At 44.5% G+C, this 13,492-nt stretch overlaps 1 protein-coding gene across 1 annotated transcript; it reads right to left on the reverse strand.

Moving 5' to 3' along the window:
* Positions 1–335: 335 nt before the first annotated feature.
* On the reverse strand, positions 336–3,879 carry LOC123425826 (cysteine-rich receptor-like protein kinase 6). Its single transcript, XM_045109562.1, has 7 exons — positions 2,954–3,879; positions 2,037–2,171; positions 1,740–1,870; positions 1,450–1,660; positions 1,121–1,358; positions 896–1,046; positions 336–803 (listed from the first exon to the last, which is right to left on the reverse strand). The coding sequence occupies exons 1-7, from the start codon at positions 3,810–3,812 to the stop codon at positions 465–467; spliced, it is 2,064 nt and encodes a 687-aa protein (XP_044965497.1). The 5' UTR covers positions 3,813–3,879; the 3' UTR covers positions 336–464.
* Positions 3,880–13,492: the final 9,613 nt, after the last annotated feature.

Here is a 13,492-nt window from a genome sequence, read left to right on the forward strand (position 1 = left end):
CAGTGAAGCGTCGTGGGGATCGCTGAAGCTTCATCCGCGCTGCAGTGGAGTGCTGCGGGGATCGCCGGAGTTGCAATGAAGCTTCGTCGGACGTTGTTGGTGTTGCATTGAATCTTCGCTGTATGTCGACGATGCTGCGTTGGAGGGCTATGGTCGCACAGGCCCGTGCTGCAGTGGAGCTGGCACCCCGTTGCGTTAAAGCTGGTTCGCTACCATGGCGTTGTTGCATCGAACGGTCCGAGAGGCGCTGTTCCGATGGCTGGGCAGCTGGATGATCCGGCTGATTCGTAGTACTCGCCTTTTGATAACCCAATAAATAGAAAACCCGAACAAAATAATTACACTCGCGTATTATGCCATTGCTCAATAAAATTCCTACCACCAAGGGGGCCGAGTTTATTATACATATGATGTAGGGTCTTTCCCTAATGGCATATATAATGAATACATCATCAGTCTCAGACTTATCTCGGCTCAAGTTCAGTAATCGAAACTTCGTTTGGTGACATAGGTGATCTGCTGGTAGAGTGTGAAACTCCTGGATATGGATCCGTGTGCATGCCTGAGTAGTTCATGTCACTCTTTTGGATGCAAAATGCTGGCCTAGATGGAGCTTGGAGAGACACAGTGCTGCTGCTTAGCATGACAGTCACAACCGACATCATCGGTCTATCAGCTGGGTCTTCTTGAACACACAGAAGTCCGATGTGCATGCACTTGAGCATCTGGTCTCCAGGAGAATGGCTAGTCATGGACGAATCCATGATCTCTACAATTGTTCCCATCGTCCAGTGCTCCCAGACCTGTGTTCAGTAGATGGAGTATTATTGTTATTACAAGTTGTAGCTTTGCCTAGAAGCCCAAACTTTTAATAGTCAAAACCCAAAGTACTCACCAAACTTAAGAGATCTACAGCTTGCTCGGAATCATATGCGACGCTGTTTCTTTTTCCAGTAACGATCTCTAAAATCAAGACGCCGAAGCTAAACACGTCCGACTTGATAGAGTAACTCCCACGCATAGCATACTCGGGGGCCATGTATCCGCTGAAATGAAAACATTATGTTACGGACTCATGCACTCTCAGATATCTTATAAGAGAAATGTCACCAGCACTTACTAGGTTCCGACGACACGGTTGGTGACATCATGGGATTGGTCACTTCCAAATAGCCTTGCTAAGCCAAAATCTGAAATCTTAGGATTAAAGTCAGAGTCTAAAAGAATGTTGCTCGCTTTGAGGTCCCGGTGAATTATCTTCAGCTGAGAATCTTCATGAAGATATTGTAAGCCTCGAGCAATTCCATTGACTATCCTAAATCTCATCCCCCAATCTAGCTGACTGCTCCTATCAGGATCTATCACAAGGAAAAGAAACATCAGAACCAACCAAAATATATTTTAGCTGTTTGTTCCACTGACGCAAAATGGTTTGGTGAGTTGCCCTACCAAAAAGAATGGTGTCAAGGCTTTTGTTGGGCATGTATTCATACGCAAGTAACTTTTCTTGTTCCTCCAAGCAAACACCAAGAAGTCTCACTAAATTCTTGTGTTGAAGCTTAGCAACCAAAACAAGCTCATTTTTCAGCTCCTCTATCCCTTGGCGAGAACTTTGAGAGAGCCTTTTAACTGCTATTTCTTCATTGTCAGGAAGGATTCCCTGTACAAATGGAGATATTTGTTTACTAGAAGTGCGATATACAGAATAAAAAGCCTTTTCGAAATAACATAATTAGCACCTTATAAACCACACCAAACCCTCCTTCACCAAGTTTATTCCTTTCATCAAAGTTATCTGTTGCGACTCGTAGAGTTGATAGATCGAGAATGAGTGAATCAATGCTCTGTATGTCCTCTGGATTGGTTGGATCTATCATACGAGAAAAGACACTTTAATAATGGTGTAATGCATGAACGTAACTATTTTCGAATGCCAAAAGGAAAACCTTAGTTTCGATTGAAACGTTTTAAAAAACTGATTCCATTTGTGAACAATAAAGGACTTGAATGCTTTGCAAAAATATATAAATACTTACACGATAGTGATGTCTTTCGCGCGGGTGTGCTCTTCCTTCTCCATAGATAAAGACAAATTACAACAGCAGCCAGTACTGCAGCAACTATCGGCAGTGTAATAGCTAAAATTCTAGCTGTTCCGTTCCCTGTGCTTCCTGTAAACGGAAGGCGCCAGTAAGTGGATGGAATAAAAAGTCCTTTTTCTATGAATCGCCAGATAGTGATTCATGGAAGATAAGGTGGGAAACTGCAGTTACGCTTTTAACTGTAACTTCTTCTATGAGTAACAACTAGCAAACACCATGTTATTTGCATTGCCTTAAAAAGCTTGTGGAAGGGAGAATGTATGCTCATGCTCATGCACAAGCACCACAAAATAAAGAAGATATTTTGTTCGTCAAAATTCCTACTTAGACCAAATCATGCAAGAGTAAGAGTGCTACAAATTCCAACACGGACCCTTTGCAGACGAGTTTTTATGGCTAGAAATCAGCCAAGCATGCACGCCTGGCCGGGTCCTCACCAGACTTTGTACGAGTATATAATTCTCCGTTTTGTCCAGTCAATTAACTGATAGCTACGGGACTGCATCTCCAAAGTTGCGTGTTGAGAATAGTCATTCCGTCGTTTACTAGTCTTATTTAGTTTGCCAAGGTTTTGTTTTGTGCCAATTTTCGTACTACAAGCCAACTGCTTCCGAATTCTTTAAACAACTCTGAAAAAGATTGGAGTGCTTCTTTTAGCCACCGGTTGGTGTTGATGGTATACATATTTACTCTGAAGATCGGAGTATATGTTAGAATCAAATTAAACAATAACTGTGTTAATCTAAATGGGACTCGATCCAGTCCGCTTAAGTTTCTACGTTTTTGTTTCTTCACGGATCGAATTACGGAATTACTTCTTATCTGAAGGATGAATATTTGTGCAGGCTCACCTCCTCCGGCTAGCGGTGGCTTCACGTTCGCCGGCGCTGGAGCTGGAGCCAACCCCACGGATGGCGCCCGGAGCTGCAGCAGGGAAGGCCCATTGAAGAAGCGATACAGCTCATACCTGTAATTGCACCGCAATTGTTGAATCCGGCCACCCTTCCTCCCACTGAAGTATTGCGGCATCATCGCGATGATACCCTGGAGGCAGGTCCGGCAATCGGCCGGTGCCATGTCCGGCGTGCACTGCGCCAGACCGTAAATCTTTGGATTAGCCTCGTCGACCGTCTCGAACCCCGCCTCTCCAGTGCCGAACCTCCTGGAGGAATTCGCAGCCGCGTAATCGGCGGTGGCGTTCACGAGGACGCCCACGGCGGTGTCGAACACCTTGGCCGGTACGGACATGTTCTGATTGTTCAGAAGGATGAGTGATCTGCTGTCGCCATTGGTGGAGGATAGGAAGTTCTGGTTAGAGAAGCGGAGTGCGCAGGGGTCGTAGAAGATGGTGGCATCCTGGTTGTACGGGCAGCGCTGCTGCGCGTCCAGGAAGGCCGTGGCGACGCATTCGCTGCAGTTGGCCGCGCTGGTGTCCCCGCGGCAGAACGCGAGCGCGTAGACGATGTCCGGGAGGGTTCCGAAGGTGTCGGTGGCGAAGAGCGTCGGTGAGGAGGAGGTGTTCTTGGGGAGGGTGGCGGAGAGGCGCCGGATGTTGGCCTGGTAGGTGCTGTTCGCGGTGAAGTTGCCACTGCTGCCGCAGAACTGTCCGAGGGGGTCGCCGGATGCTGGAAACGCGATTATGAAGGCAAAGAGGAGGGCGGCGGCGGGGGCGAGGTAGGAGGGGATGTGGCCGCCGTGATGCGAGGCCATGGTGTTTTTAGCCGTCTGGGTGATGGCCTGATGGGGGAGGCCGTAGAACGGTGGAGGATGCGGTGGTGGCTGCTGGCAAGTAAGGCGAAGCAGGGGAGAAGAGCAGGGGAGGGGTGCGGGAGGTGGGGTCTAGTGTTGACTTGGGTGGGGCTCGTTTGACTTGACTACTGTACTGAAGAGTGGTTGGCGGTTCTGATATCGTGGGACCACCAATAAATGCTCGGAGGGCCCAGCCACTCAGGCAGCTTCGGTGGTGGCTATCGGCCGTGTCGACCCGGCGACAGCGGTGGCGGACGAGACATGGCCCTGGCCCCTGGGGAAGAACCGAAGCGACCGGGGCAAATAGTCCACGTGAATTCTTTTTTGAACGTGGCCTAGGTCGACCCTTCAGTTGCGTTTTTCCTGGTTTCACCAGTGGAGTACAACGATTTCCACACGACAACAAGTGTTCGAGTTAACGGACTTTGTCCTCGCCGTGCGAGTACATGCACCGATGTCAGCCTGTAGTTCAGAGTGAGATTTAGTGAGACTAATCGTCTCATTTCATTTAAATTGCTTCAGTGGAATTTTACTGGATACAAATAAAATTAGGGTCTGTTTGGTTTCAATAAATCAGGTGACTTAAAATCAGTGATTTATAAGTCACGCCTGTTTGGTTGGCATCTGAGTTATAAGTCACCTGACCACACAAAAGTAAGTGACTTATAAGTTTTAAGTTGGGGTGGAGCAACTTATAACTTATAAGTTGGGTCTGTTTGACAAAATAAGTCACTTTTTGCACTTTTCAACTTATAAGTTGGTGACTTATTTGGAACCAAACAGGCTCTTAATCGGTTGTCCCATTTAACCCACTAGGACCCACCTACTCCCTTCATCCACATATATAAGCCTTATTAAGCTGGTTGTAATGGAAGTATCATATAGTAGTATCATGCATATGATACTGGTGTATGATACTACACCCGTAATGCATAGTTTCATAGGATATATCATTTATTGTCATGCATGACATATAGTAGCACAACATTTAATATGATACGGTATCATAATATGATACTCAACTCTCTCTTTCTTCATTTAATTCTATGTCACATTATTAAAATTGCCTAGTTGGCATGCATGATACTACATATGATACTATCATTATGACCAGCCTTATATTTTCCAAAATGATTACTGAAATTTTACTGGATACAAACAAAATTAACCAGTTGTCCCATTTAACCCACTAGGATCCACCTACTCCCTTCATTCACATATATAAGCCTTATTACATTTTTCAAGGTGATCGGTGGAATTTTAGTGGATACAAACAAAATTAATCGGTTGTCCCATTTAACCCACTAGGACCCACCTACTCCCTTCATCTACATATATAAGCCTTATTACATTTTTCGAGGTGACCTTTTATTAAGAGTTAACATAATAATACTCCTTTCATCAGAGTTTACAGGGCATGTACTTAGTTTTAAGTTAATAATTTAAGTAGCTAGATATGTATCATATGTGATAAAAATATATGTTCAGAAACTATGGCCCTGTTTGAAAGCACTTAGATTATATAATCTAGTTTTTATAATCTATTCTGTCTCCAAACAGGACAGATTATGGTGTAGATTATAAAATCTAGATGAACAGATTATTAAAAACTCATAATCTACTCTACCCCAGCTAAAATCAGATTATGGATTGGTAATGATTCATTACCCTTGTAAGTTGGAGATAATTACATTTCTACCACCACCACCCTTCTCTTTTTAAAAAAAAACAAAGGACGAACATGTCATTATGCTATGTAAAACTTGGATTACAGTTTATATAATCTGGCCTCCAAACATGTTCACCTAGATTATTTTTATAAATCAGATTATATAATCTATCTTCATAATCAAGATTATCATAATCTATTATGGTTCCAAACAGGACCTATATCAACTTAAGAAACTAATGATATACTTTTTGTGATATATAATACATATTTAATTAATCAAATCAATGATGTAGAACCACGTGTATGCCCTCTAAATCGAGATGGAGGGAGCATATGACATGCATGTTATACAAAAGCATACCATCCAATTCATATGTAAATAAATTTCTAATGATATTTTATATTATACATCTCATATACTAATAATTTTATATGACATGCATGTTATACAAAAGCATACGAGCCAATTCATATGTAAATAAATTTCTAATGATATTTTATATTATACGTCTCATATACTAATAATTTTATCATTTATCAAGGGCTACATGAAAAAACGTATTAAACCCTATATATGTGAACGGAGGAAGTATTTCGTTTAATCTATTAACACTAGTGGAAAATAGACCTTCCATCCGGACATTTAGTCCCGGTTGGGTTTGGGCTTGAGACTAATGTGAGCATTAGTCCCGGTTTCAACGGCTAGGAGCGGACGGGGGCACGGTCGACATTACTCCCCGTTCAAATGGGACCTTTAGTTCCGGTTGGTGATACCAACCAGGATTAAAGGGGTTGCGGATGGCTAGGGCCCTTGTAAGCCTCTTTAGTTCCGGTTGATATCACCAACCGGGACTAAATATAGACCTTAAGTCCCGGTTGGTGATACAAACCGGGACTAAAGTCTTCCCTATATAAAGCTCTGCTTCTTCCTGCCCGAGTCCAAGCTTTTTCTCTTCTCTGTTTCCTTTTCCAAGATCAAGTTCATCCTCCATTTTTGCCAATATTTGTCAAGATTGAAGGCGCCCCATCTATCCAAGTGTTTTAAAAGGTTGGAAACTTCATCCTTTCATCTCTTATTGCTAGTTTAGCTCTTTTCATGCTCTATAAGTATAGTGATTTGTGTGTTTTAGTTTGGAAGTAATTATGTGAGAGTTTTATTTGATTTATATGCAATTTGAGCTCAAATTAACTTCTTAGTTTGCATATGTGTAGGTGTAGTTTACTTATTAGTGCCTTCCCATCCCAGCCCTCACCGCAGTCGATCGCCCACGTCGTCCCGTCGTCGGCACCACCTTGGTGAGTCTCTTGTTCTTATCCTTTTTGTAGATTTGTATGATCTAGATAGTTACTTGTATACTTTTCTTACTTGTATGATTTTTTGTTATATATATATAGTGCCATGGTTTTGATATTAGTCCCCGTTGGCCCTCGTCCGGTTTATGATTCGGATCTGGGATATTATCTTTTATAACTATTTCTTTCATTTCATGTTTATGACAATTATGACCATCAAGGAAATAATGAGCCGGTGGCTCTATGTATAATAAGGCTGCAGGTGAGCAATGTTCCAAGGCCGGGTTGTCTCTGCTTCAGTAGTGTTCTTATCATGTCGTAGATCGATCAGGTAATATGAACCATTGTTGAGATTTTTGTTGACGACGGACGATCCTTTCCAGGGCGGTGAGAGTTTATCCATCCCTGTTTGGTCTTGGATGAGACAGAGAACCAAACCGCCTTCCTGAAAGGTGCGACTTTTAACCCTACGGATATGATATCGACGTAAGTCTTGTTGGTATATAGCTGACCTAGTTGCTGCTAAGTCTCGCTCCTCTTCCAAAGCATCCAAAGAATCCTACCTTTCCTGTTCATTGTCATTCTCGACAAAAGTGGCGACTCTAGGAGAGTCGTGTCGGATGTCTCTTGGTAGTACCGCCTGAGCACCATAGACCACGAAGAAAGGTGTATATCCAGTGGATCTATTTGGAGTCATATTAATGCTCCAAAGAACTGACGGGAGCTTCTCCACTTAACAACCTGGACTTCGCTTCGACAGGACCATGACCGGGGTTTAATCCCTCTCAAAATTTCTTGATTCGCCCTTTTAGCTTGCCCGTTAGATTGCAGATGCGCCACAACTACCAAATCAAGTCAGATGTGTTCCTTTTGGCAGAATTGTTCCATAACCCCCTTTGACCAGTTGGTACCATTATCCTTGATAATACTATGGGGATAGCCAAAATGGTAGATTAGCTTCTTCAAGAATTTTACTGTTGTTTCCGTGTCACACTTACTGATGGGTTCCACCTCAACCCACTTGGTGAACTTATCTACCGCCACTAGGAGGTGGGTCTTTTTATCCAGAGACATTTTGAATGGTCCAACCATATCAAGCCCCCAAACCGCGAATGGCCACGTGATTAGGATCATGCGCAATTCTTGAGTCGGTACGTGAGACTATCGTGCAAATTTCTAACAGTCGTCACATTTGCGCACAAGATCTTCCGCATCTACATGAGCCGTCAACCAATAAAACCCATGTTGAAAAGCCTTTGCCACCAAAGATCTTGAGCCGACGTGGTGTCCACAATCACCAATGTGGATTTCACTTAGAATTTCTTGCCCCTCTTCGAGGGAGACACATCGTTGGAAAACGCGAGTGCTGCTTCACTGATGTAACTCACCCTTAATAATGGTCATTGACTTAGACGGACGAACTATTTGGTGGGCCTCAACTTCCTCGGTTGGGAGTTCTCCTCGAGTGAGATATGTCAAGTATGGCACCGTCCAATATGGGGTAGCATGAAGGGACGCCACCAGCTGTGATTCCGGGTCTGGAATAGCTATATCCTCTTCAGATGGTAATTGTACCGAGGGTTTGTGAAGGATATCCAAAAAGACGTTATGAGGGACCGGCTTCCATTGAGAACCAAGTCGTATAAAGCATCCTCCGCCTCGTTGAGCTGGTGATCTATGTGATCGACTTGATAGCCATGAAAGGAACCCGTCACTTCAGTAACTCCCCGTCAAGAAGTCGCCATCAAGGGATCTTTAGAATCCCAGGTCCCTAAAACTTGTTGTGCCACCAAGTCTGAGTCGCCGAGACACTTGACCCGACTGAGGCTCATTTCCTTAGCCATCCTTAGCCCGTGCAAGAAGGCCTCGTACTCAGCCGCATTGTTGGTATAGGGAAACATGACCGTAGAACATATCAGAACTTGTCACTTCGTGGAGAAGTTAACACGACCCAAGCCCCATCAAAGTGCAAGGTCCAGTACGTGTTATGTGGCCTGTCTTCTGGAATTTGCAACTCTGTCCATTCATTGATGAAATCTACCAACGCTTGAGACTTGATAGCCATTCGGGGCATGTATTTCACCTGATGTTGGCCAATCTCAATCGCCGACTTAGCGATCCGTCCAGTCGCCAAGGGGTGCTGAATAGACCATAGTGATTGGATGCTCCTGAAAGTAGTGTTTCAGCTTCTGGCTCGCCATAAAGACCCAAAGACCAATTTCTGCCAATGTGGATATCGTTGCTTGGATAAAGTCAAGACTTCACCGACGAAATAAACTGACCATTGAATTGGATTTTCCCTTCCTTCTTCCCTTCGTTTGACAACAACGACAACACTTACTGCCTTTGAGTTGGCAGCGATGTACATGAGCATGGGCTCTTCGTTAGTCGGGGCGGCTAAAACCGACGGTTCAGCCAATTGCTTCTTGAGGGCTTCAAAGGCTTGTTAGCTGCGTCAGTCCAAACAAAATTATCCATCTTCTTCAGCAGCTCATAAAGAGGGATTGCCTTCTCCCCCAAGCGGGTTACAAACTCGCTTAACGTTGTGATACGGCCCACCAGGCGTTGAACCTGGTTTATATTAGCTGGCTTACCTAGTGAGGTGACTGCCTTGATCTTGTTAGGGTTAGCTCCAATGCCTCATTCAGAGACTAAGAAGCCCAACAGCTTACCCACAGGTACCCCAAAGACACACTTCTTCGGGTTAAGTTTCATCTAGTACACTCGAAGGTTGTCAAACATCTCCGTGAGATCGTCCAATAACACCTCCTTCTTCCGAGATTTTACCACGATGTCATCAGCATAAGCATGAGCATTGCACCCGATCTGTGAGTGAAGGAAATTCTATACACATCGTTGGTAAGTCGCCCTGCGCTCTTAAGCCCAAAAGGCATGGAGACTTAGCTGAAGGCACCTAAAGGGGTTATGAAATTCATCTTCTCCTGATCCTCCTTAGCCATTTTGATCTGGGGATAACCTGAGTATGTGTCCAAAAAGCATAATTGTTCGCAACCCGTCGTAGAGTCAATGATCTGGTCGATACGCGGGAGGGCAAAAGGATCCTTGGGACAAGCTTTGTTGAGATCAGTGTAATCGACACAAATGCGCCAGGGGCCATTTTTCTTCAGAACAAGCACCGAGTTAGCTAGCCAATCCGGGTAAAAAATTTCGATGATAAACCCGGCCGCTAGGAGCCGGGCTACCTCTTCTCCGATGTCCTTGCGTCTCTCCTCGTTAAAATGACGAAGGTATTGTCGTACTGGTTTCGTATTTGGATCTACGTTAAGATGGTGCTTAGTGAGTTCCCTTGGTACTCCAGGCATGTTAGAAGGCTTCCGTGCAAACATGTCCCAATTCTGATGGATGAACACGATGAGCGTGCTTTCCTATTTGGGATCCAGACCGGTCCTAATAGTGAACTATTTGGATGAGTCGCCTGGGACGAAATCAATCTGTTTGGTATCTTCAGCCAGCTTAAACTTGAGAGGTTCTTTGGACTCAACATTTCGCTTCTTGAGAGGACTCATGTCAGCTGGGTCAACATTAGCCGTGTAAAACTTTAGCTCCTCGGTGGCGCAGGCCGACTCAGCATAGGCTGCATCCCCTTCTTCACACTCTTGAGCCGTCATCCTATCTCCCTTTAACGTGATAGTGCTGTTGGGACCCGACATCTTAAGCTTGAGGTAAACATAACATGGGTAAGCCATGAAACGTGCATAAGCCAGTCTTCCAAAAAGAGCGTGATAAGGGCTCTGTATCTTCACCACTTTGAAAGTTAAGGGATCAATCATGTAGTTGTGCTCATCTCCAAAGACCACATCAAACTTAATTCGCCCGAACGGATACGCCGATTCCGAGGGACGGTACCATGAAAACCCGTGGTTGAATTTTCCAAGCTGTTGTCGGGGAGATTCGTTTGCCGAAAGGTGTCATAGTATAGTATGCTGATGTTGCTTTCTCCGTCCATGAGGACCCTTGAAAGGGTATACCCGCCCACTTGAGGCGCCACCACTAAGGCTAGATTTCGAGAGTTGTCAAGCCGAGGGGGGTGATCCTGTTGGCTCCAGGTGATTGGCAGCTCCAAGCAATAGAGATATTCCGAAACAACCGGCTCATCCATGTCGATAGCTCTATTTTTGACATTTGTACCTCGCTTGCAAGCATTGGTGGTGAAGACGTGATATTGACCACTACTCGGCTGTTTGAGATTCCCAGGTGATCCGCCAAGGGTATTCTGACCCGGATGTTCTTCTTGGCGTTTCTCGAGAACCCGGTTCATGAAATGCCGCATGACATGGCAGTCTTCCCATGAATGATTGGTCGGTTCTCCCGAGTGCCATGCTTGGGGCAAGGTGCCCTCAGCGCTACCTCGTAGTTGGGTGTTTTATTCTCCTATTAAACTTCCCAGGATGGCCGCACCATCGTTGGTTCTTGGATCAGGTGCTGGTACCGACGACAGACATTGAGCCGCCTTAGAGCCGTTTCTGCTTGTTGTTGCCTTTGAGAGCACGGGCTGGCTCGATGTTTCCCAAGAAGGAATGACTTCGGCCAGCCTCACGCCAGCTAGATTCAACACGGCGAGCCGGCTTGACGATGTTGGTGCAAATGTCGAGCTCGGGCATTGCTTCGTTGACCTTGCCGATGAAGACTTGGATCTTGCCGAAGGGGACCGGTATCCATACTTGATTGAGTCGGTGTCGGGATCCCAGCTACATAGGTCATTTGACCTGCCTCATAGCCCTCGAACCCTAGAAGAGCTCCCTCCGAGAACTTAATTCCACCTTGCGATTGCCTCACGATGGGCAGCAACTTTCGTGGTTTTGTCACATCAAATGTCCTCGTGAACGGACTTAGTGGTGAGTCCATCGTCACGATGTGTCAACTCGAAGGGGTTGGTTGGGAATGAGAGATGGATTTACCCAGGTTCGGCCCCTTCAATGGAGGTAAAAGCCAACATACTGCTTTGGTGTCTATATTAATGGAGATCTCGGTTACAAGGATGCGTAATAACTAACCTAGCTCTCGAGGGTGTCTTTCTTGATCTTTCTGACTCGAGGGCTCTCCTTTATATATAGGTAGAGGCCTCGAGTCTACAACAGAGTCCTGGTCGAATCAACACCCATAACCTATTACAATTCTACTTTATCTTGTTCCCCAAGTTAGGAAAGCCTCTTGCTCCCTTAACCTTGTACGCCTTGAATTGTCGTCTTCGGGTATCATGCCGCCGGGCGGCTTACTCGACAAACCTCTGGCTCACCCTCTTGTGTTTTCTATTGTCTAACCCGGCCCAAATGGTGGGTTATACTGCGGGGTTATATCCCCGACACTTGGGACTCCATTATTGAAACTATTTTGAGGAAATTGCTCCTTGGTATGAGACTCCTCCATCCCTCCAATTAGTTCTTGCTTTAGTAGTTTATATTTTTCTTAAATTGCTTCACTTGGTGCTATAAAATATGAGATTGTATGTTAAAATCTTTGAGTTCCAAGTAGCATGAATGCTTGATGTAATCTCTAAGCACCCTTGCAAGTAGTTGCTATCAATCTTGCAAAGTTTTATTGACATAGTTTTTGTGTGGCCCAAAAATTTCCGAAATTGTGAGTAGGAAGATGAACTTCTTCAGAAGGAGCTCCTCGAGGAGGCGTAACTCAGGAGAATCATCTATCGAGGGCTCGATACGGCAAGCTTACATTGAACCTTGGGCCTACCAGGTAGTCATGGCCGACACAAAATCATGCGGGTGGCCAAGCGATGAGTTCATGAATGATGCAAGAATTAGGAGGAATTTAATATTTCATTTACAATACCGACCTCACTGACTTCTTGGTAGATAAGTGTGTCGAACATTACAACCTTACGTACATTCACGAATGAATTTCGGTACCTCTCTAACACTTATTGAGTGCTATTTAATATCTATGATAAAGCCTTTAGCATGAGCCTAGAGAATTTTTCTATTGCATGCAAGCTTCTGCTTTGGGGTTCACTAGATAAACCATCAAAAACTTATTATAATATGTTCCTCGAGAGCCTCTCTGTTGAAAAAATAGAGGGGTGACACAAGCTAGATTTCAAAGAATCCAATTTCCCTCTATTCACTACTTTACATTATTTAATGGAAAATGTGTAGTTGGGAAACAAGATTGAAGTGTGTTATCTGCCCCTAACTTGAGTCTTATTCACACTGCTGTGAATGGTGAACAATGCTATCACCCTGGTGCAATTTTTCCTTGAAGGCTGCATTCCAACTCTAGTAACGTAGATTTGTATGGAGGAGTTTATGCCTCTGGCGTAGGTGCACAATTGGGAGTGACACCCCAATTTAACGATCCTATTCTTCCTTTAGATATTTAGATTTTGAAGCTATGTGCAATCATGAATTTATTGTAAATCGTGCTAGAGGTTACGAGTATAATTTTTTATTTAAAAAATATATGCCCAAGCCTGTTACTTTGCCTGCACTTGCCCTATTTCATTTCGAGGCTCGCTAGAGGTACTACGTTCTTGAGAACAAGGTCCATGAGTACAAGGCTGCAGTAGAGGTTGCTCGTTTGGAAGAAGAGGCAACTAAGAATGGTCCAACAAGCTACCATATCAACCACTTCCGAGACTACGAGTGGTGATTACCAAGCTAGGAAAAAGCCTAAGCTTGGGGGAGTACGTATTTCTCACCCA

This window comes from Hordeum vulgare, chromosome 2H (assembly GCF_904849725.1).
Source record: "Hordeum vulgare subsp. vulgare chromosome 2H, MorexV3_pseudomolecules_assembly, whole genome shotgun sequence".
Lineage (NCBI taxonomy): Eukaryota > Viridiplantae > Streptophyta > Magnoliopsida > Poales > Poaceae > Hordeum > Hordeum vulgare.

Excerpts from the sequence above, each read along its gene's own strand:
- LOC123425826 (XM_045109562.1), bottom strand. The coding sequence starts at position 3,812 with ATGGCCTCGCATCACGGCGGCCACATCCCCTCCTACCTCGCCCCCGCC. Across the intron at positions 2,172-2,953 it reads GCCACCGCTAGCCGGAGGAG|GAAGCACAGGGAACGGAACA; the intron begins GTGAGCCTGCAC and ends TTCCGTTTACAG. Across the intron at positions 1,661-1,739 it reads GGTTTGGTGTGGTTTATAAG|GGAATCCTTCCTGACAATGA; the intron begins GTGCTAATTATG and ends CCATTTGTACAG.